General features: G+C 41.5%; 1 protein-coding gene across 9 annotated transcripts; it reads left to right on the top strand.

The window, feature by feature from the left end:
* The first annotated feature begins 534 nt into the window (after positions 1–534).
* On the top strand, positions 535–25622 carry AGBL3 (ATP/GTP binding protein-like 3). Of its 9 annotated transcripts, XM_014963886.1 has the most exons (14): positions 632–743; positions 877–1031; positions 1953–2169; positions 3276–3458; positions 5023–5130; positions 7404–7542; positions 8862–9641; positions 11308–11470; positions 12578–12704; positions 13228–13325; positions 15787–15844; positions 20424–20472; positions 21744–21952; positions 22616–25622. In XM_014963886.1, exons 3-14 carry the CDS (start codon positions 2154–2156, stop codon positions 22732–22734), a joined length of 2049 nt encoding a protein of 682 aa, XP_014819372.1. In that variant the 5' UTR covers positions 632–743; positions 877–1031; positions 1953–2153; the 3' UTR covers positions 22735–25622. The 9 variants fall into 9 exon arrangements, with proteins under 9 accessions (XP_014819370.1, XP_014819378.1, XP_014819377.1 ...); XM_014963885.1 differs by lacking the exon at positions 877–1031 and having other exon boundaries at positions 608–743; XM_014963888.1 differs by lacking the exon at positions 632–743 and having other exon boundaries at positions 765–1031; positions 3304–3458.
* The last annotated feature ends 212 nt before the right edge of the window (positions 25623–25834 follow it).

A 25834-nucleotide genomic window follows, 5' to 3' on the forward strand; every position in this document is an offset into this window, starting at 1 on the left:
TTCTGCCACTCCATCCTCTGGGCAAAGTCAGTCCTGCCTCCTGTCCCGGCCCTCCCTGCCTCTCCCGTTCACCTCATAAGTAAGGGTGGACTCGTAGCAACACACAGCACCTAACACAACATAATTCTGATGGAGATGATGATTCTTAACTACAGTGATGATAGAAATAAAAGTGAATAATTGAAATATGAGCATACGGTTGATTTTATTTGGTTTGTGAATAGATTATAGAGACTAAAGTTTATACAGGGGAAGTAAATCTGGTGATTCAACTGGCTTTTTGGGAAATCAAAAAAGCAATTCTGGAATTATCAGGATATTGGTCCCCCCTCTACAGCCTTCCCCCCGCCCTGCGCCTGCCTGCCGGGGACACTGCGGCCACACACACCTGGGGCTGCCGAGCGGGGCAGGGGACACCACACTAGGCCGCGGTCACCGATCCCAAGGCGGCGCCGGGCGGACGCTCAGCCCCCGCCGCCCTCACCCCTTGCGGGGCCCGGCAACCAACTCTCGCGAGAGCGCGGCGGGGCAGTGGCGGCGGTTGCGGCCGTTGGCGGAGCCCCTCCGTTTTGCCGCAGCCTGGGGGCTTTCCCGCTGAGCTCTGGCGGGGCGTTGGGAGCGGCCCCTCGGAGACCGGGATCACGGCGGTACCGCCGCCTCGCCGGGATGCCCCGTCCCGCCGCCCGGACGGCGGGACGAGACGGGACGGGGAGATCCCCGCCGTCGGGGAGGAAGGCAGCTCAGTAAGTGCCCTCAGCGCCTGGGCCTCGTCTGAGATGGTCCCGGGTGGTGGGGAAGCCGGCCGTAATATATGAGAAAGAATTGCTTCTTATAAGAAAATCCATGAGCAGCCCCAGTGACGAACCGTTTCTGCAGGCACCCGAAATGCATCACAGAGCATGCTTAAATTAAGCACAATAAAGTAAATTTTGGGACCTCGCGGTACATGGCACTTCCCAAATCCCTGCCCTGAGAACTCATCCCTGGCACCATCCATGTTACTGAAATCAGTCTGGCTCTTCCTTAGTGAGGTAAAATTGTCTACCTCCTTTATGATTTTATCTGCACTTTGGTTTGTGAACTGGTTTTGCTTCTTGACCTGAAAAAACCAAGCTCCTGGTCAGCTACTGGACTGGCAGATTTTTAGAGGCCCTGTATTATATTTGCAAATGTGGTGAATGTAAATAGGAGCAGTAAATAGAGAGTATTTTTACCAGCTGTGAAACACATTTGATGTTACCCGTGTTTATTCATCTTGGAGGAAGGAAATTCACATTTTAATTGAATATGATATTAATGAAAGGGGACTAGGTTGAAAACCCAGGAAATAAATTTCATATATTAAGCACAGTGCTGGGGACTAGCACTGTTGTCTCTCTGCTGCCTTGCCAATGTGCTTCAAATGTAACCCAGGGTAGTTGGATGCTTTTCATGGCCCATGCAAACTTTGACTGCAGAGTAATGCTTTTCTGATTTTTGTCAAGTAGTATCCCTTAACTGGCCAGTATCAAGTTGCTCCCTGTCCTAGGCCTTATTGCTTTGCGATAATTGTGGCTTATACCTGGGCTGCCACCAGAAGGGCTGTCCTAGCTATCGGTTTTCATTGCCTCTCCTGCTCTTGCATCAGAAGGTTGGTTTGATGAGTGGGATCAGAGGGCTAATTAATGCAGCTGAAAACCGACCATTTTTTTCTTATATCAGTTTTCTGCTCTAGCTTTTCAGACAACAGTAGGAATACTAGAACTGCACAAGAGAGGCACTAGGGAAGCAGAGGAGGATGAGTGAAAGCATGTCTGCTTTGAGCAGCAGCCAGGAATAATGACAGAGTACATCATCATGCAGATTTGGCCTAAAGTAAACCAAAACAGAGGCAGCTCTTCTCTCTAAAAAATAAAAGCAGCCCATCCTGCTGTGGACTTTTTATTTTAGTATTTTAATATTATTTTTTTTAGGATGAAGACCCCGCCCCAACTCATTTGTGACAGAAGCCAGTCAGCAGTGTGCTGTTCTTACAAGTTAGGACCCTTTCAGATATTCCCCTGCATCATCCCTGTAAGACCACAGGATGGAAGAATAAGGGGAAGGGGGAAGATAATAGTGCTCACACAACTGCCAAGCTCCAAACAAAACTGAGTTAGATATAGTGATATTTTATGGTTCTTGACCTGGGTAAGTAGTTATCTCAGTCCCTTTGCATGCCTTTGATCACCAGTTACTGATTTGGCATTACATCAGCCAGGTATCCATTAGAGTTAGATATCCACTAGAGTTTAAAAGTGGGTTCAGTAGTTTTGTTTTTAATTCTTTTACTCTTCACATAGGATGTCATCTACACTTGAAAACAGATCCTTCAGGTGAAGTGCTTTTGCTTATTATGTTATTTTGTTTGTTGTGAGAAGTAGAAACCAGGTCTAAAGCTGATTAGTACTTTTTTCTGGTAAAATAAGCCTTACGGGTGCTGGTATCTGATGCAGACCCAAAGCAAATACAAATAGATAATTTCCCATGCAACCAAACTCCTATCTTTTGGCCTGCTCTAAGCATATAATAGGAAGGACAGGGAATGCTTTGAAAGGGGATCTTTTCATATCTATGATAAAGACAAGTAATTTTCTCAGGGTAGTGTTATGGTTAGTGCGCAGTACCAGCGGTCCCAATCATCCAATTACGAGGTTTTTTCAAAGCCTTTACTCTGCCTGTCATGTTTTCATTCAAATGGCTTTCCATAACTTTGAAGAATTCCTTGCCGACAAGCAAAGACCCCCACACACAACCTCCAAATGTCTCTGTCGCTTTACAAAATTCATGATAGCATCAGATTGTTACCCCTCCTGTCATGCTAGCCAGTGCTATCTCACTGTTGCATACACTCTGCATGATAAGTTTTGTAGCCATAAGCTTTGTTATTTATATAGTATTGCACAGCACAAATTTTTGACTCAGACATTGAGATTGTAAGCCCTACCATAACACACTAGTAATAAAAGCAGTAGAAATAAAAGATGCCAACATTTTCTATAGGAACACAAATAAGCTATTCCCTGCTGCATTTCAATACTTGATGTGTTTTGTGGTTTAATGAATTAACTTCATTCAGCGCTACTTTTAAGTTCAGTGTGATTTACAGTATGGACCATTAAATTTACATTTCAGTGGGATGTAATTTTATTGTGTCATGCTTAGTTATATTGATTTCACGTGGATAATCTCCACAGCCTGTTTCGACTCGGAAGAGCGAGAGAGACTGATCTAAGGGTTCTTTCACTTTCTTATAGATTCCGTTTCTGCTCATCTTTTTCCAAGGGCAAACCAGATCCTGTTATCATCTGGCTTGGAGACAGTGGTACCCCACCATCAGGAACCTCAGAATCTGGATGACTCGTCACCTACCAGCCAGTTTTCACTCGTGTACTGGCCACACCAATGTGAAGTCATCAGGGACAGAATTGAGCACATTGGTAAGTTACTGCACTATGCTTAAAATCTTGTGTAAGGACAAAGAGGAAGCACACCTTATATATAAATAAAGCAATTAATTTGTTGCTAGTAAAAGTGAAATATTTAAGAGACAAATCATTATTATTCCAGATCTAATTGCCACAGAAAAAGAAAAAATAATAATTCAGTTAAATAACAAATTCCCACCCTTTTCCTGCCTTCCCCTTCCACTGCTCCTCTAGATCCTAAAGTCAGTGGTTTCATTGCAGTGGTTTCATTCTGGTGGAGTGGAGGGGTTTGTTGCAAATTTGTTTGTTGCAAATTATCAGCCTCTGGGGTCCTTTGCTGGGAGAAATACGAGGTTTGTATTGGTGATTTCTTCTTCCCCACTCTGGGATCCAGATAACTCTGGGATCATTTTCATATGTTTGCTAGCTTACTCTTACACCTTTCTCTTTCTTCATCAGTCTGCAGCTCCATGCTACATGTGAATTTACCATATACAGTGATGTATCTAACACATTACATGTGTTAGATATTATTTCCTTCTTCCCTTCGTTACCTCTAAAGCAAGTTTCGTTCAGCTCTGTGTCTGCATTTCTACACAGAACAGCTCCTTGTTACTGCTGTCCATATGAGTCTATGGTTGTACCACACAAAGATAAAAGAAAAATAAAACAAATTAGCCATACATACCCAGTCAATTAGAGAAGTTGCTGTCACAGCTAAATTAGGTGAAACAAAGCTGCAGGCAGATAAAGAGAAGTTCAGAGAGAGCAAACCTAACAAGATTCAGTTCTGAGGTCTTGCAAATTCAGTACATATATCATGTCCTGTTACTAGCAATGTCAGTACTGTATTTCAGTATGGTTAAATATGAATGTTAGCTAATAATTATTTTTATGCAGTCTGTATAAAAGTACTGCAAACCTATTATGAGATAGTGACGACTTGAACAGTCCCTGTGTTTTATAGATACAACCAATTGCAACTTGGAAGTAATCAGTAGAAATCAGAAATGCACAGAGATGGGACTGAGACATCTATGCCCTTATTCTGTTACCTTTGAAAATCCATGCCAGTATCCTGAATGGAATGGGATAGAACTGCTGTGAGTATTATAAAACGGAAGGTCCTACTGTCAGAATCAATTGGTGTTTAACAGATTTGTGACATGCCAGGCAGATGTCAGGTGAGTTACATGGAGACACTGCATTATAGCCATGCACATCTGTGTGCTCAGCAATCAATGACTTCGCTCTGTAGTTGGAGCATCTGTTTTCCTAACATTACCAATGCTGTGTAATGGTCACCATTGTCAACCTCACTGATGGTAAGCAGGCTGTACAGGGAACAGAGGTAAGTTTGAACAACAAAAGTTAGTCCATGCACAGATTGGTATCTATTTTTATTTGGAGTTATAGTGAAGATTTGTTCACAGATCCAAAAAAAGAGGTTCAAAAGTCGGTTTCCCTGTTTCTTTATGTGAAACTGGTGTAAATAGGATGACCTGCTCTTCAATGTGTCCTTCATATTATAAAGACTCTAATACAATCTTCCTTCTGTATATCTTTTCTTTTTCAGATTGGATACCCACTGTCCCTGAGCCACTGTACACTCCAACAGGTTTGGAGATGAAGCCGACATACCAAACTCTTGACAAAGGCACTGTGATTTATCAAGGAGAAGAAGGTGGGGACACCCTGATAAATCTTGCTGTCAGCTGTAGGTAGATGAAGCACCTGCCTTGATCTCCTTCATGAACGTAATTCAAAGCCTGATGAAATCAATATAATTTTCTATTGAGAAAATTGTTGTGAAAATATGAGTGGAGAAAAGAGAAAGTGATAAAAAATGAGAGCTGTGTAACTGCAGAATCAACACTAAAGTCTGTGTTGTGAGAAGATTTTATTTTGTTTGCTATAGTGGTTTTACCAAGACTTAAAAGCAAAGTCTGGCCAGATTAGGTCAGTGCGTGATTACAGGCTCCTAAGTCTGGCAACGATTAATTGGACAGAATTGAAGGGCAGAATTGCTTTATTCCACCGTCACCAGTTGATTATCAGAGTTATTTATTCTTTCCTAAGTGTTCTAAGTTGATCCAGTTTCCTTGGATGAACTTGGAACTTCTGGCAGTTGTTGATTTTCGTCTTGGGCTACTTCTACGTAGATAGGAAAGATGATAATAATTTTGAAATCCTAGGATAACTAGGTGTGGCCACAAAATTTTCAGAAGCACAAAACTAAAAGGGAGCTGGCATCCTTAGTGAGGTCAACACAGTTAGTAAAAGCTTGCAAAATACTGCAAAGAACTGTTACTCTTTGACATCATGTTTATTTAGAAATTAGCTACTTCTGCAGTATGGGTGTATTGCTAATAGATTGTTACATTTAGTGGCCAAGAAAACTGATAACTGCTATGTGACTAGGAATGAACTTCTGTCCTCTGCAAAGGGACCTGCTAACTTATTGCAAGGGATAAGATGTGGAGGAACCCTCTGAATCCCAGCTCCCTGCCTTTTTGAAAACAAGGACAGCAATTTCTGTTAGAGTGCTTTAGTTGCTGTTCTTTAAAAATGTAGCTTTCTGCATCATTTATTACTGATTTGAACTTCATGCACAGGTGACAACAAGTGGTTCTTATTTAAGCCTGTACAACTCTCCAGCAAAGTTTGGTTTTGCTCTAATGGTTCTCAGACTTTGTTAATGAAACTTTCCAGCCGAGGAGATGAAAACTGCTGCCTTTAAATATGGCCAGTTCTCCCTCCTGCTTCTGAGGATTGATGTTGTGGAGGCGATTAAGGAAATAAAAGCAAGAATACAGGAGCTGAGAATACAACATCTTGGTGATTGGTGTCTGGTCACCAGTACAAATTCTTCATTTTGCTAGTTAGAAAGTTACATAACGAGGAATTTAACTTTTGGCAGATAAAACAGCCAGTTCAATATCAGCAGTAGGAAACACACAGTCTCACAGAATGTAGTTTGAGCCTGGAACGCCTGCAGTTTTCACCTGTCCTCCTTTTCTTTGAGCTGTCCCCAATCCAAGCATCAGAATGCAGCTTGTGCTGCCAGGGTCAGACGGAGTCACCAGCACGGCTACACTGACTCTGCAGCACCATCTCTGGGCTCCCCACTTTTGGCAGAAGAGACACATCCTTTATATTTTGCGGGTACTGTTTGGAGATGACAGGAAGTTTTGATTGCCCTGGTTTTCCATGCCTTTGCCACCATATTGACACCAATACAGAGAAAGCAAGTAAATGTTAAAAATAATTCTTGCCTTGGTTCTGTAAAGGGAGGATCCTATGCCAAGAATATTCTGGAACCTAGACTGCTTCCCAACCAAAAAAGTAAATTCTCGCTGATGACAAATCTGGAAGTTCTGGTCTTTAGCGAAGATTGTAGTAAAAAGTCGAGTTATGCCTCTGTGAGCCTCTCATCTGAGGAAAAGGTAGCAGAAAAGAGCACAAAGAGATATAGGCTCAAACTGCATGCTAAATGTGGTGTCAAATCACCACTTGCAATATAAAAATAATTGCGTCTGGGTATCATCTTTTTTACTTCTAGACTAGAATAATTGAATGCAGAGATTTAAAAACAAACCAATGGTAAGAGCTGTCAGCTACATACGATTTCTAAGTAGAGAAGTTGCCCATTTGATTGGTGAAAAAACCTGGGGGAGCCGAGTCCTAGATTCTGCCCACCTAACTCAGTTGCTTTGCTCATGCAGAGAGACACGGGCACCTCCGAGACAGAGGTAGATCATAAACTGGCTGAAATCCATTAGATTAAGTGGGAATAGGCAGCAAAATCTCCATATAATTTCTTTTACGCTTACTTAAGATATGCTTTGAAGGTCAGCTGCATGCAGTTGTCTGTTTCTAGAAGGAATTTTCAGAAAGACGCAGGTATTCCCTAAAATGACTCAGTCTGAAAGACATCTGTTCTGCTTCTTGCCCTAGCTAACAAAAACTCCTGCTTTATGTATTCCCGAGTGAGAGGTCTCTGCCCCTTGAAGCAGATCCTCCACCAGAAAGGGGACAACACACTGATCTTCGAAGCACGGTTTGAGAGTGGGAATTTGCAGAAGGTGATCAAAGTGTAAGTTTCTAATCTTTTTTTCTTTTATTAATATGGAGTTATAATTTTGTTGTTATTTTCAGCAGCCTGCTATCAGTTTCTGAGCAGGATGTCTTAGTCTGGGTTTGTAACTTGCTTTACATTATTTGAATAAGCTTCAAAAGTAGTTTCAGGTAACCTTCACATGAAATGGTCTGATAGCCATTCCGTAGCACTGAACATAATCGCCTACATAAACTCAACACCTTTTCTTAAGCACCTCGTTTGAAAGCATAGCGTGGAAACCATTTTTAGAACTCCTAGATATTATTAATACAGAATCACAGAATTGTCGTGGTTGGAAAGGACCTTTGAGATCACCAAATCCAACCATACACACACAAAAAACCCCTACAATCTCAGCCACTAGAGCACGCCCTGAAGTGCACATCTACACATATCTTAAATACCTCCAGGGATGGGTGACTCCACCACCTCCCTGGGCAGGCTGTTCCAGTGCCTGACCACCTTCTCAGTAAAGTAATTCTTCCTAATATCTAATCTAAACATCCCCTGCTGCAACTTTAGACCATTTCCCCTGGTCCTGTCATTATTCCCTTGGGAGAAGAGGCCAACACCCACCTCTCTACAACCTCCTTTCAGGTAGTTGTAGAGGGCAATGAGGTCTCCCCTCAGCCGCCTCTTCTCCAAACGAAACATGCCCAGTTCCCTCAGCATCTCCTCGTATGACTTGTTCTCTAGACCCTTCACCAGCTTGGTGGCTCTCCTCTGGACATGCTCCAGCACTTCAGTGTCCTTCTTGTAGTGAGGGGCCCAGAACTGAACACAGTACTCAAGGTGAGGCCTCACCAGTGCCCAGTACAGAGGCACGATGACTTCCCTACTCCTGCTGGCCACGCTATTCCTGATACAAGGCCAGGATGCCATTGGCCTTCTTGGCCACCTGGGCACACTGCTGGCTCATGTTCAGCCGGCTGTCCACCAGCACCCCCAGGTCCTTTTCTGCTGGGCAGCTTTCCAGCCACTCTTCCCCAAGCCTGTAGCACTGCCTGGGGTTGTTGTGACCGAAATGCAGGACCTGGCATTTTATATTAGAAGTCCTAATGAAAAGAGCAGTTGCATTATTGACGTGCTCATTGTGATTAGACATCTTTTCCTGGCAGCTGTGTGGACTTTGATTTATGACAGCATAAATCAGATTTGCACCAGATTCACCACAGGGTGCTTTTTCATGGCAGTTCAGATTATTTGACACTGCAAGTGTGAAATTATTTCATCAATTATTTGACACTACAGTGCTAACCAGCATCACAACTGTTTGTCTTCTTTCTGCCTACCAGAAATGAATTTGAGTACCAGCTGACCCTGCGCACCGACCTCTACACAAGCAGACACACGCAGTGGTACTACTTCCAAGTAAGCAACATGCAGGCAGGGATGCCGTATCGCTTCACTATTGTCAACTTTACCAATCGTAACAGCCTGTATAAACATGGCTTGCGGCCGCTGTTGTATTCAGAAGCTGATGCTAAGGAACACAAGGTTGGCTGGCGAAGGACTGGAAGTGAAATCAAGTATTACAAAAATAATGCAGGACAAGATGGCCGTCAGTATTTCTCACTCACTTGGACGTTCCAGTTCCCTCATGACCTAGACACCTGCTACTTTGCCCACTGCTATCCTTACACCTACTCTAACCTGCAGGAGTACCTGGCGGCTGTCTCTAAAGATGCAGTGAAGTCCACATTCTGCAAGATTCACGTCTTGTGCCATTCACTGGCAGGAAACATAGTGTACATTTTAACTATCACCAACCCCCTCAAAAGTGACAAGGGCACCGAGAGGAAGGCTGTGATACTAACTGCCAGGGTGCATCCGGGAGAAACTAACAGTTCCTGGATAATGAAGGGCTTTCTGGATTACATTCTTGGCGATTCGGGCACAGCTCAACTGCTGCGGGACAATTTTGTCTTCAAAGTGGTACCCATGTTGAATCCAGATGGTGTGATCGTGGGAAATCACCGCTGTTCTTTAACAGGTCAGGACTTGAACCGCAAATACAGATCTTATGGGAAGAAATGTTATCCCTCCATCTGGTATACCCAAAACATGATCAAAAGGTAACCTCATTTCCTTTATCTTTGGCATAGATGATTTTCCTTTCCGCTGTCTCTTTGTTAGTGTGACTTCTCTGTCCCTTGTGTTTTGGTATTGTTTACATCTTTGCCCTGTACACAAGCCTTTCTGACTGTTTTGTTTATGTTAAGTTGCATTTCAGAGTGGGTTATTTGTTTCTTCAGTATTGTGCAGGTTTTCCTTTAATATCCTTTCTTCATTCCTGGTAATAAGTTATACCTCCAAAGTAAAAGAGTTTTCATCAAAACATTTTCAGCATATTTCTCCCCACTATTCTCTGCCAAAATCTACTTATCAAATTCCTTATGTCTCGCATTTTCTTCTTTGCTGGCATACAACCACATCTCAAAATGAAGTTAGGTTCAGAATAGATCCCAGATGTCCATTTGGCAGCAAAGATTGCCAAGTTTGCTCTATGTTTTGCTACAAATATATTTGATTTCTTATGCAGACTTCCAGTCACAGAGACATTGGATATAAAAATAAGCCTTCAGGTATTAAACTAAACCTTCAACTAGTAAACTAAATCCCTCTGGTTCAACTTCTGTAACAAATTAATACAAAAAAAAAAAAAAAAAAAAAATATTGGACAGACAAAGAATTTTCTCAGCTCTGAATTCTCTGTGGAAATGGTCTTAGTCTGTAGCCCTTATTACTTAAAAAATAAAAAAAAAAAAAAAAAAAAAAAAAGACTATTGTGCAAAAAGCCAGTGTCAGAATTAGAACATGTGATGTTTTTCATCTAATTACAGCCTGTGTTAAATAAGGTCTGGTTCCTTCAAATGAATGTAGATCCCTAGCCTTCAGGGGATTAACACTGCATCTCTCCTCCTTTTCCATGAGAATTCCTCTCTCTGAGTTACTATATGGGGACAGCCTGCACTTGCGAGTGACCTGTAATGAACATAAATTATGTCTGCTGAAGTGCTACTGACCTTCAGGCTCATCTTCAGCTGCGGTCAGCTGAGACAGATACATGTATTACTGTTTCCTCCTTAGTTCCACTGTGCATTTCCAACTCCTGCGCAGTGTAAAGCCCCAGGTGACAAGCTGTGGTGCCATCACATCTTCTATGTAGAGAGCTTTGACACAAATTGGGCATTGGGGGTGGGGGTGGGTTGCTAAACCCCCATGTGTCTACCTACAAATTTTCTTTAGAAAATTACTTAAGCAATAATACATTGCAGAATCATGGCACGTCTTAAAAATTGATGTCTCCAGTTTGATAAAGGAAGTTATATTCATCAGTCTCGTAATTTTACAGCATGTGTTATTCAACACGTACAATAGGGAAAGAGCAGCAGGTAAGAATAGTGGGTTTCAGCTGTACAACATACTTATGTACACATTACAGGGATGGATGTATATGACTGAGTCTGAGAGTTAGAACACATGGCCAAGGCTGGTGATGCATACACTCGTGTCTTGTGGCAGTGACAAGTGTTTTATTCTGGAGGGGACTGAGCAGTTTGGCTCTAATCTAGCACTCTCAAGGCTTAACTTAGAGCTCAGAATATGAAACTTGTATTGATTTTGTGCTCTTTAGGTTATACGTGAGCTTCAGTGTAGCATATTAGCTCAGATTTATTTCTGAGGTGGACAAAAAACCCACACTTGTAATAAAGTATTCTATGTCATCGTGTATTACAGAGTGATGGGGGAACGTGATATCTTTCTGTATTGTGACATCCATGGTCACAACAGGAAACAAAATGTCTTCATGTATGGTTGTGAGAGAAAGCAGCAAGCAAAAGGACCATACATGCATCCACGTGTCTTCCCACTCTTGCTGAGCAAGATCTGCCCAGATAAGGTAAGCAAATGTCTGGCTAGAAACTTACTTGCCTAAAAATTCAAGCGCCATCTGGGATCCCTAATTTTTTGTTAAGGTATCACATTACTAAAAGACCACGCTTCACCCAGTAAAATAATTGTCAATTGGCTAAAAATAGAAATGGTAGGAATACAAAATTTTAACTCCTTTGAAATTCCAGCACTCCAATATGTATCATGCTGAATTGGGACCAAAAAGTTAGTATTTTTTCAAAGATTTTTTGCAAATAATTAAAAAGACAGAACATCAAAATAACATTGCTTTAACAATGTTAAAAACTAATATTAAGTATTTTGTACTCATATTAAATGCAGCTTTAAAATACGTTGCAGAATTAAAACAAACAAGTAAACAAGTAAGAAACTAAAGAAGAAAATTGCTCCTTCAGATTGAATCCTTTTGAAAGCTTCTGTTGAAAATTGTGTCAAAGTCACCATATTTGTGTAAGATATTTTAATTAGGAAAGAAAAAAAAAAGTTTAGCAGGAAATGACAGCTTTTAAAATGTGTTATTTTCCAGCAAAATGTGCCTGCAGTAAGCTGCTTTGGAACAAGAAAGGTTGCAAAAGCTCAGATATAAAGCAACACACAAACTAACCTACTAGATGTCTTTGCATACTTTCAGCTAATGCAGTTTTTGTCAGATATCAATGATAAGGTGGTTGTGAGCTCCAGATCGGTTACATCAAATTGTTGGTCTCTTAGCTCATGAGAGAAGAGCTATTCCAACTTTTTAGTAAATATGCATGTTGTTATATAGCAGGATTTGTGGTACCTCAGTGGCTCAGCTGTCTGTATAGGATCATTTAGAAATACTAAGTACAGCCACGTAAAAATATATTTGCAGACATCTCAGAAATCTTTAAAGTACAATAACCTTTTAATCAAAAGACTGTTATTTCACCTACATCTTCGTTATATCAGTAATAACAATATGCTTTGAGCTATGTTATGCAATATTCAAGTAGAGTGAAAACTCTTAAGTGTTTACCTGGTAGATAAGATTGCAAAAAGCTTGCAGGGTTAAAATTAAATTATTGCATCTTCCTATTTACTTCAAAGGCTAATGCTGTACCTGTCTTTTAAGTTCTCGTTCACAGACTGCCGTTTCAGAGTACAAAAGAACAAAGAAGGCACAGGTCGAGTGGTAATGTGGAAGATGGGCATCAACAACAGCTACACTTTGGAAGCCTCTATCTGTGGCTCTAAGTTAGGTGAGACAATTCCCTGTAGCTATTTAGTAGGAAACATCAAACAAGACCTTTACTTTCATTTTTTTCATGGAGAATAGTAGCTTGAGCTACCGTCTTCTTGGTGTTTTCTCTGATGATTTAAGGTAAGAGTCGGAAAAAACACTAAAACTAGGGCATTCAACTAGCAACCTTTCAGGCCACCACTAGCATTATTGCATATGTATGAGGAAACAACATTAGTGAATGGCAAATTAAAACCAGTAACTAAAACCAGTTGCATTTTTAGGAAATTTTGTAATAGGGAATCGGTTAACTTTGCATTACAGCTAATCCTCTCTGAGTGGATAAATTTGTTCATACAGGGAGAATAACGATCTGTAATATCATCTGTATAAAACTCCAGCAGTCGTAGACCTGTCTGTTATCTGTCAGTGAAAGATAAGTGTGTTTGCAGTCAGCCACCGTCCTGAAACATCACAGATACCTAGAAGTCAGCAGGATGACTGACATTTTCATCTCTGTCTTGCTCCTATTGATGCTGCAGGCTGCAGACAAAGCACCCATTTCAACATGAAAGACTTGGAGTCAATAGGACAGCATTTCTGTGATGCTCTCTTGAACTACTGTGTTCATAACAAGGAGGTAAGGAAAGTCCCCTCCCTAGGCCTTTTCTCCTGCCTCAGTTCATCTTACTGTGACAAAACATAATACTATATAGGGTTATAGCAATAATAAATCTGATAATGGCTTTCTTTAAGCAGTAAACTAAGTTTGAGCATGTTTGGGACTGAATGTGGCTTTGGCCACTTAAGAGCCTGGTTTTGTAAGTATATGCCTGCCAGTACCTATAAACACCAGTATACGTTGCAAAACTATTAAAGTGGAGCTTCACTAGGTCCTGTTCTGTAATTTCTGCGCTGAAACAGAGCCAGAGACATCTTTCATGCAATAAAATTGTATTTGTGCATCTTTCATCCACTGAATTAAAGCACTTTTGCTGGTTGTATACTAGCAGCAAAACATGTCAGAGTGATACTGTTATTGTGTATAAAAAGTAACAAGAATTTATCATATTATTTTAAAAGAATAGTACATCACAGTTCCTGCAAGAAGTTTCTTACTTTTGTTCTTGTCATTATTATTTGCGTTTTCCCATGTGGATCTATTTCAGTGACTAATTAAGGTTATTAGATCAAAAGACTTACCAAAATTTCTGTTGTTGTTCTTGATGGAAGTACTTAAAGCCATTTGAAAAAGGTGAATAGCAAGGAATATCACAGATACAGTAGAGTTTTTGACAGAAATTCATGCTGGAGCTGTATGTAGCCCTCAACAGCACTTTGCTGATGTTCAGCCTATAAAACTATATGGCCCTCAGCTGTAAAAATAGGAGCACTGTTATTGTTGCCTACAGAAAGCAAACTGCTGTTTGGAAGGAAGAAGTCACGTTAATATTTTGACGGTTAATTTTATTTATATATATATAAACATCATAACGCTGGTGGCTTTATTAATGCTTTCATTGGTTCAATAGGTAGACCAATGCTTTGCAAGCTTTTTACATTTTATGCCAATCTTTCTTTTCAGAAGCCCTGACACTGGAAAAACAGAGCAGTGGCAGTTAATACTACTGAGAAAGCCTGGCTCTCCAGGTTCCCAGACTAAAAATAAACAAGCCAAAATGAGTAGGAAGTGAAGTCCCTTGTCAATATGATATGTTTGTGTCCAGGTTCATAAATATTTGCTGAACAGAACAGCATAAGGAATTCAGTCTTGAGTAGCTTACTTACATGTGTTCCTTCTGGCATTGTGATTATCATGTTTATTTGCAACTCTTTTTTTTCATAACTATAATACTCCCTCATGAATCAAAATGGTTACATGCCATGTTCTGTGCAGAAAAAAAAAAAAAAACACAAAACCAAAGAAACCCCAAAACATCAGGAGAACATTTGCACAGCATTGCTCAAGACAGAAGTGATGAAAGCAAAAATGTATTTTTTATCCTAGTAGAAACATGTTGACCAGAGACTGATATATGACAATTTTCAAACACAATACAAACAATTTTATAACCAAATGCTGCTGACATAGAATGCCTGTTGCTCTTTTTTGTCTCTTTCATCCATGAATGAATTATCAACATCAACAACTCTGGGGCAGGAAAAAATGATAAAATTATATATTATCTGATACACGTAGATCTTTCTGCCAAGGAATATGCCTTGGAGCTGGAGGTAATACCAGCTCTTCTCACTCTTCAAAACTACTAATATTTCAATGCCCTCAGCTGGACCTGTTTCACAACCAGTTTTATTGAACAAGATTTTTGCCAAGTCCTTAAAACATTTTCTATTGTGTTTCCCAGTCCAGTAGAGTGCTGTGAAGAGAAGAGAAAGGGAAAGTTCAGAGGACATTGTAGGGAAACAGGCAGTACATTTTTTAATTAACTCCAGGATCATTACCAAGCCCCAGCTCTGAAATCATGCTTCTTCCTGAAATTCAGAGCATGTGCTTTGGTACTCAGCATTAGCTGGCCTAGCAACTACCATGGGATTAAATTTATTAAAAGGTCATTGTCAGAATAGTTGTCAGAAAAGATCTAATCTTTTTTAAAAAAATCACTTCTCCATTGTTGCTGTTTGCCATCCTCCATAACTATTTAGAAAATGTGAGGCTCATTGTAGCTGACAAACATTTAAAAATCCTAGATGAAAACAGTGGAGTCTAATGTTATGTTCCTACTTTCATGAAAAGGAATTTAAGTTAAATATTTTTATAATGCTGAGCACCCAACAGGTTGCAAAGTGAACTGAGTTTCTGAGTTTTCTGAGCTTTTGAAAATCAGGCCAAATACCAAATGCCTAGCTTGCTTTCTGCTTTAAAAAAAAATAAAAGAAAGAAAAAAAGACTGATCTTTAGTTAACTGTTTTCCCTCTAGTTATTGAACCCTTAACAAGCTTCCCCTGTCCTAAACTAGTGTACAGTCTTTGAACAAGCCATGAAGTGCCTAATCATAAAGATGGTAATACCTTTTTGTCATTCAGTCTTTTGGAACTTAATATGATTAGTAATTCATTCGTGTTTCTATTCTTTTTCATAGACTCAAGACATTGAAACTCAACATAAGATATTTAAGGTACCTGACCCACTGAAAAAAGGTAAACTTTAAATGTTTGTTTAATTCTTAAAATCCCAATAAACCTTTTTTTATTTTTTCTATAATCTCAAACCTCAGTATAGAGTATGTCCCAAAAAGATAAGTACAGAGTTATTTGGCTGGGATTTCACTCATTCTCAGCATTTAGAAGAGCCAATTTTTCTGTAATTAAACTGTCTTCATCACATTGTCACACTCTGCTTTACTGATTGGGAATGATCTCAGTTCAGAAAAATTGCATTGGAGGCAAGTTCCAGAGAGATGAAAAAATGTTTGTCCTTTTGGCAGTAGGGTACACGCATTTGTAATAATGTGCTCTTTTTGGTCCAGAGAGAGTAGAGGAGAAAACATTAATTAAAGTCAAACAAGGCAGCCCAAATCCTATGGAAAATTGTGATCACCCAGAACTTCTTGGTTTCAGTACAGACGAAATGAAAGAAGCTAAGACAACAGAACTGGAGAACTTGAGTCATTGCAAGCACGAGGAAATCTGGGAAAGATTTTAGTCCATGAAAAAGACAGTATGAGAAGCTGTGACTGCAATTGATAACAGACAAATTTGCATTAGAAGTAAGAGATGCGTGTTTTGGCAGGGAGTCAGAATATTCATCGGTGCAAACTCAAGGAAATGTAGCGGGTTCTCTGTCCTGCTTCAGTCAAACACACAGTCTACAACAGGGTCCACAGAAAACAATGAAATTGCTAACTGAGGTATAACAGTAGGCAAAATGAATTATGAAATGATCTGTGGTTCTTTCAGGCCTCAAAAATCTGCTTTTCATAAACTTATAATTTTAAAGTTTCATATTAAAACAGAATAGGCTTCTTAGAGGAATGTAGAGTTTATTCAATCCAGGAGTTTAAGGATAGGGTTTGGTAGAGTTTTTGGTAGAGTTTTAATGGAAAACATTGCTGTGGACAGAGTACTGAAAGGCAATGGAATTTCTTATGCTTAGTGTGAAACTGTGGCTTCACAGATACCCACAAATCCATGAAACAGTCTGCTATCAAGCATAGAAGATCAACAACTAAATCTATGAAGAAACTAGCAAATAGAAAGCTACCTGTCCTCATCCCACAGTACCATGTCAGCATTCATTTGTTTTAGCCACTGTTACAATTTTTATAAATAAAATAAACATCTGTGAGCAGTGTTAATTACATCCTCACGTCACTTTTCTTAGATTCTTACAGCTATTTTTATTGGCAAAATTTCGCAAAGCAAATAGTACGTTTTTCTTCAGTTCTGACCTCTCTTACACAGTTAAACAAGCCTCATTAAATATTCTGAGAATCACAAAAAGAAAAAAAAAGGATTCTTCTTATTGATGTAAGAGCTTTAAAATCTTTTCCAGATGTCACATCAGCAAATTATACAGAACAGTACTTCAGCTGTTGTTTTCATGAGCAGAGATCTAAAATTCCTCAGTAAGGACTGGATGAGAAATATTGAAGTGGTCATCTATATTATCTGTGTTTTAATATAGATCTGTGAGTTCTATAGATTCATAGGGAGCTATCACTGATCAGTTAAACAGAGGAATGTGAGAAGTTATTCTCTGCCTTCATTAAGGATACTGGAATTTATTCTCAAGGTGATCCTTACTCATGATTTTCACACTCTGGGTCCTGAACATCTAACAATGTCATGTTTTAATAATGACTTTGTGCTTGGTTCTGAATTCCTGTCTTGTCTTCCTCAGATGTGCACCTAGAGCTACTCTACCTTATGACTACTTTGTTTTTGTCTTGGAGAACTTAACCAGGAAAAAAAATAAAACAAAGTTGCGTGGTAGCTTGAAAAGTAGCAAATGAATATTTGGTGTGTGAAAGGGTTTGTAGGAAGGCTACGCCTGTAGTAGGAGAGGACTGGATTTGTTGATGGAGGATATCCTGTGTTCTTAATGTACTTTTAAACCTATGTAAATATAATGGGAAGGTTTTTCTGTGTTTTGCCTTCCCTACTTTATTTTGGCCAAGTGGGTTAAATATTCTTGATGAAATTCTATATCAACAATATAAAGAATCTCTTCATTTAGAATAAAAGGAGCTTCAAAATATTGTAAATATTACTTATCACAGAATCACAGAATCACTATGGTTGGAAGGGACCTCTGAGATCATTGAGTCCAACCTTAAAACAAACAAACAAAAAACCAAAAAAACAACAATAAAAAACCAAACCAAACAAACAAAAAAACAGAAAACACAACACCCCACCACATCACACCCACCCATAAACCAATAATCTTGGCCACTAGAGCATGCCCTGAAGTGCCATGTCTACACATTTCTTAAATACCTCCAGGGATGGTGACTCCACCACCTCCCTGGGCAGGCTGTTCCAGTGCCTGACCACCCTCTCAGTAAAGTAATTCTTCCTAATATCTAATCTAAACCTCCCCTGCTGCAACTTCAGACCATTTCCTCTGGTCCTGTCATTATTCCCTTGGGAGAAGAGGCCAACACCCACCTCTCTACAACCTCCTTTCAGGTAGTTGTAGAGGGCAATGAGGTCTCCCCTCAGCCGCCTCTTCTCCAAACTAAACATGCCCAGTTCCCTCAGCCTCATAGGACTTGTTCTCTAGACCTCTCACCAGCTTGGTGGCTCTCCTCTGGACATGCTCCAGCACTTCAGTGTCCTTCTTGTAGTGAGGGGCCCAGAACTGAACACAGTACTCAAGGTGAGGCCTCACCAGTGCCCAGTACAGAGGCACGATGACTTCCCTACTCCTGCTGGCCACGCTATTCCTCATACAGGCCAGGATGCCATTAGCCTTCTTGGCCACCTGGGCACACTGCTAGCTCATGTTGGACATACTTATGTCCAAGGGACATGCCTCCCCATAGACTGTCAGACCTGGTTCATCTCACGCGTTGATCATGGACCTTACCCAGTAGTTTCCTGCCTCACCTCATCCCGCAGGTGAGGTATTTGCAGTGCAGCACTACAGCCAGCTGCAGCCAACCTGGTCCACAGCTGGCTGGCTGGTAAGATGCTTCTGCCAGGCCAGAGAGGCCAGGCCATGCTGAGAGAGAGGCCAGGAGCTTGGGCTGCAGCAGTGATTTTGCCACTTGCGGAGACGTGGTCTTCACCTCCCATCAGCGCCAGGGCCCTGCCTGGCCCAGGAGCTGGCACGCTGGAGACCCATGTCTTCAGAAAGAAGATACATGAGCCACCTGCAGTATAGAGGGAGAGATGAAGTTAAAGGTGACTCGCCAGCCTCTAAGTCCAGGCACAAATTGTTACAGCTGTAATTGGCTTCTGTGGGACTGACAGTCTAGTTAAGTACAGTTTAGGTACGGTACAGTTAAGTACATTTAAGTGTTAATGAGTGATAAGGGCTTGCCTGCAAAAGGGGACATTAATAAAGAATTAATTTTTAAATGATTTTGCAGTCTCGGGTGACTTGAAAGTACTTTCTTCCCCAGCTGCAGCTGTTTCTTCTAGCTATGGTTACATGATTGTGTAACCATACCCATGGGTAAATAACATAACAGATCACCTTCTTCTAGGCATTCCTGGAACTGACCTTGCTTAGAGGAAGGGAAAAAATGACCAAAACAAACACAAAACAAGACAAATCCTGGCCCTTAATATCTTGTTACTGTGGTTTTTAGATTCGAACTGGAGGGGACTGGATCCCACAGTGGGACTGGATCCCAAGAGCCTGTAAAACACTTTATATTCCCCTTTTCTCCTTCCTACTGCTTTTCCAGAGATGTCTTATTATTAAGGTGTGTAGTGGTGGCAGGTGCTACACATGTAGCTGAAAGCAAGCAATTTCTAGCCCAAAGGCTGCTGTCACTCAGGTACTATTGTCTCACCTACGCTGGACCCCTGTTCAGCTGCTGCCTGAATGCAGTGGCACCACCACTCTGGAGGCTGCCACGCTACTTGCAGCTTCCCTGGGTGCTGGCACTGCTCAGGCCCCAGGGCACCTTGTTCTTACACAACCAGCCACCCTGCAGTAAGCACTAGCAGCTCGGGAACACGTACCGCCTGTCAAGATCAGTCGGGCAGCACTAACTCTTCTTCTCGCCCACTCCCACCCAAGCTGCTTGACCAGTGGGACTCAACATTGTACTCGCGCTCTGGAGATGTCTGTTCTGACTCTAGTCCAGTGTCATTTGAATGTCAAACGTTTGCTTTCCTTGGAGCAGACACTGGGATTGAGAACATATCCTTCAACAGAGCTGCATGCTTACCAAAGCAAAATGATCGTGTTGCCTTTGGCACCTTCACTTCCTGATTTACAGTTTTATTCATTGTGCAACAGATTCAATGGGAGCTACCTAGAGTGTCTGTATCCCAAAATAGCCTTTATGAGGCAATAGGTGAAGGGGAAGTGAGCACGTGAGTCAATCTGCTCTGTGTGACTTAACTCTTAATCCCCACAGCTAGGCATGTGAGTAAATGCTTTGATGTCCATTGATGTCGACTTACAGTAAGTAACTGTATCAGCCTCAGTTATTGAGTCTGAACTGTCCAAGACAAAATTTGGATGTTTCATTGTGTTGATTTTTTTTCCTAAGAGATCTGATACGTACTTTCAATATTTTTTTTCTACTTTTTACAGAAAAATTGCCAGTTGCAGCCTCTGCCAAACAAGTAGGAGAGGATTTCAGGTAGGTTACTATTATATTTTACAAGTTTCTAGCATTTTTCACAAAGCAGAAGTGAGAGAATGATCCCAGCCTGATTTCTCTACAAATCCACTCTCCTCCTTTTTATGCTCCTCTGACATTATGGTTCATTGTTTTTCATTCATAAACTAGACAGCTGTCCTTGGTGACTTCATCCCATGGTTGAGACTGCAGTGGAAGATGGTATTAGAGAAGCAGAGAATCCTCTTTCCTCCATCTCATCTGGAGCACCAGACCCCCTCCATCAGCACATGGCTGAAGCTCCTTTCCCCAGCCTTGCTGGACTCACTGGCACACAGGCACTGATCTGCTTTTCTGGAGGAAGGGATGATTCCTGCTGCCTTGGCAGGGAGGGAGAAAATAGGACCATGCAGCTACTAAGAAACAGGGCAGAGGTGTGGTAAAGGCCAATCCAGGCTAGGTGGCACGGACAGTCCAAACCAGACATTTACTTGTTTAGAAAGATTGGATATCTTGAAATCACAATATTTTCATGGTGCTGGTGCATGGCTTGCTGCTGGTGTGTTCCTTTCACTTCTAGGTTCTGGTGCTTTGGCAATAAGCAGTGAAGCTTGTACACTCTTACAGGTCTGCAAGGCCCCGTGGCGGTAACACTGATGATCAGTGTTGATTAGTTTCATAAGTACCCACCTTAGAGCATAAAATATTCAGTGATTGCAGCAAATCCTGCCACCTCATGGAATAATACATACTGATTTATTCACTCTAAATTTAATTTCAAGAACTCCTGCTTTGCACCTTACAGGTCAGACTTAGCTACGCAAACTTGAAAGTTTTAGGCTTTCCCCTGATAAAAAAAGAAACAAATATCTTTGGCGTCTGTCTTTACTTCTGTGATGATAAGGTGCTACTGCTTCCATGATAGATACTTCTGGCTGACTCAGAAGGGATAATGGTGTTGTGGCTACATGATATTAGCAATAGTGTTCTTAAGATAATATGATGGCATTGTGTTTCTTTGTAATTTGAAATACAGTAAATTACTTCCTTTTTTTCTTTTTTCTTTTTTATTTTGCCTTTTTCTTGTTTCTTCTTCTTTCTTTTTTTTTTTGCTTTTTCTTTTTTTCTCTTATCTTTTGTTCTCATATGTTTATTAAGAAATGCTTCAGGCTAAAGTAGCAGGCATTTTACCTGTAAGGAATTTCTAATTTGCACAGTCATCTTTACATATATCCAATCATGAATTTTTGTGGAGCTGAATTATTTTCTGACCTGACCTCTGTGTGTTTTAGCTCTGAGAATCCTACCCATGATGGTAAAGGCAATCTTGAAAAGCCATCTGTGTCACAGAAGGCAGGAAAAAGTGTGTACCATGATATGATCCCATCCACAAGAGAAAATTTCCGTTCATCCAGCTTTAATCTGATCACCCAGACAGTGAAGAAGCACAATAGCAAAAGTGTCTCCAAGTCTGCAGAGAAGACATTTCAATATTTAAAAGGTTTCTCAGTTATTGTTCTATTCAAAACACATCAAAGAATAGGACTTAGTTCTGCTGGTGGGTTTCTTGGTCTATCTATTTCAAGGTACCAAAAGACATAAGATAGATGGTAGCAGTGCTGGAAAGCTACATGTTCAGCAGCAGCTCATACACTGTGGCAGATACCAGAACTGGTGTCCTGGAGCTTCCCAGCTGAGACACCAGAGGTCCTGAAGCTCATTAGCCTCTTTGTGAACAGCCCAGGGAAAAGAGCTTGGAAAATCTCAGCCTAACGGCAAAGGACCTCTGACCCTGCACTATCGTTCTGTGGTTACTGGTAGGAGAGGCTCTAGTCATCAGCTCATTGCTTTTCATATCAGTGTGCCACAAAGGGAATAAAGGGTCAAATTCTGTGAAATGTTGGAATTAAACTTTCAAGGGGTTGGGGGGCAACAGGATATCATATCGCTGGAGTAACAAAACCAGATCGTGTGCCTATGGCTGAAGTTTCCACATTTTAGTACAAGATTTTGAATCATGCTGTGGCTCTCCTTTAGTGAAGGAAATATTTCTGCCATAATAACACAGTTTCCTGTGGAGGAAACCAAAGCCATGTACTTTTTTAGTCAGTAATAACTCCATAGTAGTTGATACGGATTTGTTTTTCCCTTCTTTTTGGCTCAGGTCCTGATCGTAGTACAAAGAGCAACTCAAAAGAGGAAGAAAGGAAAATGAAGGAGAGGCTCCCCTCAAAAAGCACAAGGCCCAAGAAAACCAGGACAACAAGCCCAGAAGAAGAGTAAAAGAGACTAAAGAAGAGCTGGGAAGGTTAAGTCCTGCCAGGCACAAGAAACACCACAGTTCTCTCTGCCATAACTGCCTGAAACAGAGAAGAGACAACATGCTGCAAAATACTGGGGTATATTTTGCAGCCCCAGTTCTTTAGCCAATGAAGGCACATGAAAGTGGCATCTATCTGATTTGCTTAAACAATTCCCAAGACTTTGGTTATGGATTATGACTCTACCAGTGAGGGAGATACCTGCAAATATCAAAATTCTTCTTGCTCTTTTTTTTTTTTTCTGAAAAAATAGTTCACACACATTTGCTAATGTACACACAGAGTTTCTCTCACCACATGAAGAAGTATCCCAAATTTTAAACCAGTTTAGTAGGGAATCTCTTTTTAATATAAAGTATGTTTGTCTTAATATATACTGGTTTTGTGAGACAGACTCCAGGTCCAGAAAGAGCTCTGTGAAGAGCTACGGCCAGCAACCTCCTCATGACACCTACAGAAGAAAAGCATAGAGCTTCATTTTACTAAGATTTATTTATTTTTAGTTGTCAGCAGATTACAGATGAGAAAAAAAAATAGTCATTTTACGATTTCATCTAAATAAAAGTGATTCCTAAACAATGTGGAAAAATATGAAGGGGACTCTAACCTCTCTCACCAGACTCTCACCAGTCTAAGGACTTCTACAGGAATCCCTTGAGTCTGGTACAGTGAGGCAGTACTAGCTATAGCCGAGAAGGTCTCTGAGCAGCTAGAGGAAACAAGAGTTCTGCTGTGGAGATTCCCTCAGGCACGAGGACTAGGGTTATGACCAGCTTCTGGGAAGCAAGTGTAGTAGCTTACTTTAACAACAATAACTAAAATAAGCAAAACACTTTTGAAAGTCCCAACTCGTCTCATGCTTTACTTGTGATTGCTGATATTACTGCTGACAGTGTTGCTGTGTGTGATTTAACTGCGCCACAAGAAACCAAGAGCTCATTCCCCCTGCAAAGCCACATGAATATCTCCTTAGCGCACACAAGACATTACATTTCTATTTCAGGAAACAATTCCAGGAAGAAACAACTGCACAGGAATTTAGTGGAAGCTGGCTCCTGGGAAGTGCTCTACTTTCCCACACACAGACACTAGGGCCCCAGCAGCCCAAACACTCCATCCAGTCTCCCCTACCTCCAGGCACATCTGTGTAGCAGCCCTGCTCTCTTTCTCCTCTCTCTTCCATTCTTTCTTCATGCAACATGTTGATCATCTTCCTACTTACCCTTCCTCACACCTGTCACACTTATCTTCCCCAACTGCTGCACCATCAGATAGATTTTGAGCACCTGAAGCCAAAGGGGCAGCCAGGGGACACCTGTAAAATGTCCCTAGGAAGGAGAACAGCAGGGCATAGTGCAACCTGCCCAGCCTTCAGGCACAATCTTCCTGCCCAAACGCCTAGGAGAAAGCAGAGGAACTACTTGCCAGAGAGGCAGCCGAAGATGTGGAAGGAGGCCTCCAGAATAAAGGTCAGTGGTACAAAGGGCAAGTCTTGAGCCATGAGCCAGAGGCTGACTGTACCTCTCCTTGCTGGCAGCCTTGGCATCCCAGCAGGTGTTACAAGCAGCAGAGAGTGAGACCTTGCAAGGAAGGAGACACAAGGCTCTTCAGGAAACACAAAGGAGCGCTTCTGCCATAGGTGCACAATCAGGCAACCAGCTCTGGCCAGGAAGATGCCATGCTCCAAAAGTAACATTCCCAAATGTTGTATTTACTGCTCTGAGCAGCACAGAGCAGAGCAGGCCAGAGAGATGGAGGTGTGTGTAAAGGGTAAGGCCGGGATGTGTGGCAATCTGTCACATCCCTGAAGGCTGAGGCATAGGAGATGGGAAAGACTCCTAGATAGGAGTGACTTCTGCCTGGCAGCAAAGTAGCAACCTCCCCTGTGGTGCGGAGGTCAGCAAGGAGCTGGCTGACCACCAGACCCAAATCATACACCCATTTCCTTCCTGAATGATGGAAAAGTGAGTTGCATGAGGCAAAACTGTGTAACCTCTCCTCTTGGGAGCACAAACACGCCTCCTGCCAATGCATGTTCCCTCACTGGGACACAGGTCTTGCCTTGGTGGTCTCTGCTCATACCTGTCTCCCAGCCAGAATGCCCAGTGTTATAGTGTCCCATATTCAACCCCAAGGCTTCCTTCTATATCCCCACATCGGGGTCAGCAGCCATGGCTGTTAGGCTTCATTTGCTGCAAACCTTCCAGCCCTGCCCGTGATTTCTCCCACCATAACCCCCACCCAAGCCATATGTGATCTGAACCACCTTGATCCAGATCCTTGTCCTTTGCGATGCTAAAGTTATGCCACACACACAGGACAGGTAGGAAGGCACCTCTCCACGCCACCTGCCCGATGGCTCTATCCATTGAGCTGCTTTTAAGGCTCCCTCCCATGTTTCCTTTCACCTCCCACGTGCTCTTAGATGTGAGTGCCATTATTACAGGCTTACAACCTGTGTACCACCTGGAGGTTTCCAGACCATGCCTAAATGTGGAATTACTAGATGAGACTGAGGAATTGTGGAGACATGCTGCTGAGCAAGAGCTCGGCAGGTGTTCTTGCAGTGATGGGAAGGAAGCCTTGAGAACAGTAAAAAATGTCCTTATACGGTAATGTGAAGACAACAGTATAGATCTCAAGCTAGCAAAATAGATAACAATATCAAAACAAATAACACTGACTAATTAGCATGGGCGTATGAACACTTCTATGTAGCCAATCAGATTGCTCACAATGGCATGTGGACAGGCCCCACAACCTATCCTTGTAGAGAGCACAGCACGTGATCTAAAGAGAGAAACTATATGTGCTGTAAAAATAAAACATTAAACGTCTTCGCTTCATTCCTTGGCAGAGTCCGTGCCCTTATTGGCTGCGGCTAGGTGTCTCACACCCATCAACCCCAACACACACCTCTCTAACAGTCCCACCACCAAGACTGCTTATAGGACAGGACAAATGGTTCTGGATTTGGCCAGGAGGACTAAAGGAAGGAGAGTTTTGCCCCTTACAGCATTCAAGGTTTCAGAGGTTTCCTGTGGCAGCAGGCAGCTTGCTGC

Source organism: Calidris pugnax, unplaced genomic scaffold (assembly GCF_001431845.1).
Source record: "Calidris pugnax isolate Ruff unplaced genomic scaffold, ASM143184v1 scaffold44, whole genome shotgun sequence".
NCBI classification, from domain to species: Eukaryota; Metazoa; Chordata; class Aves; order Charadriiformes; family Scolopacidae; genus Calidris; species Calidris pugnax.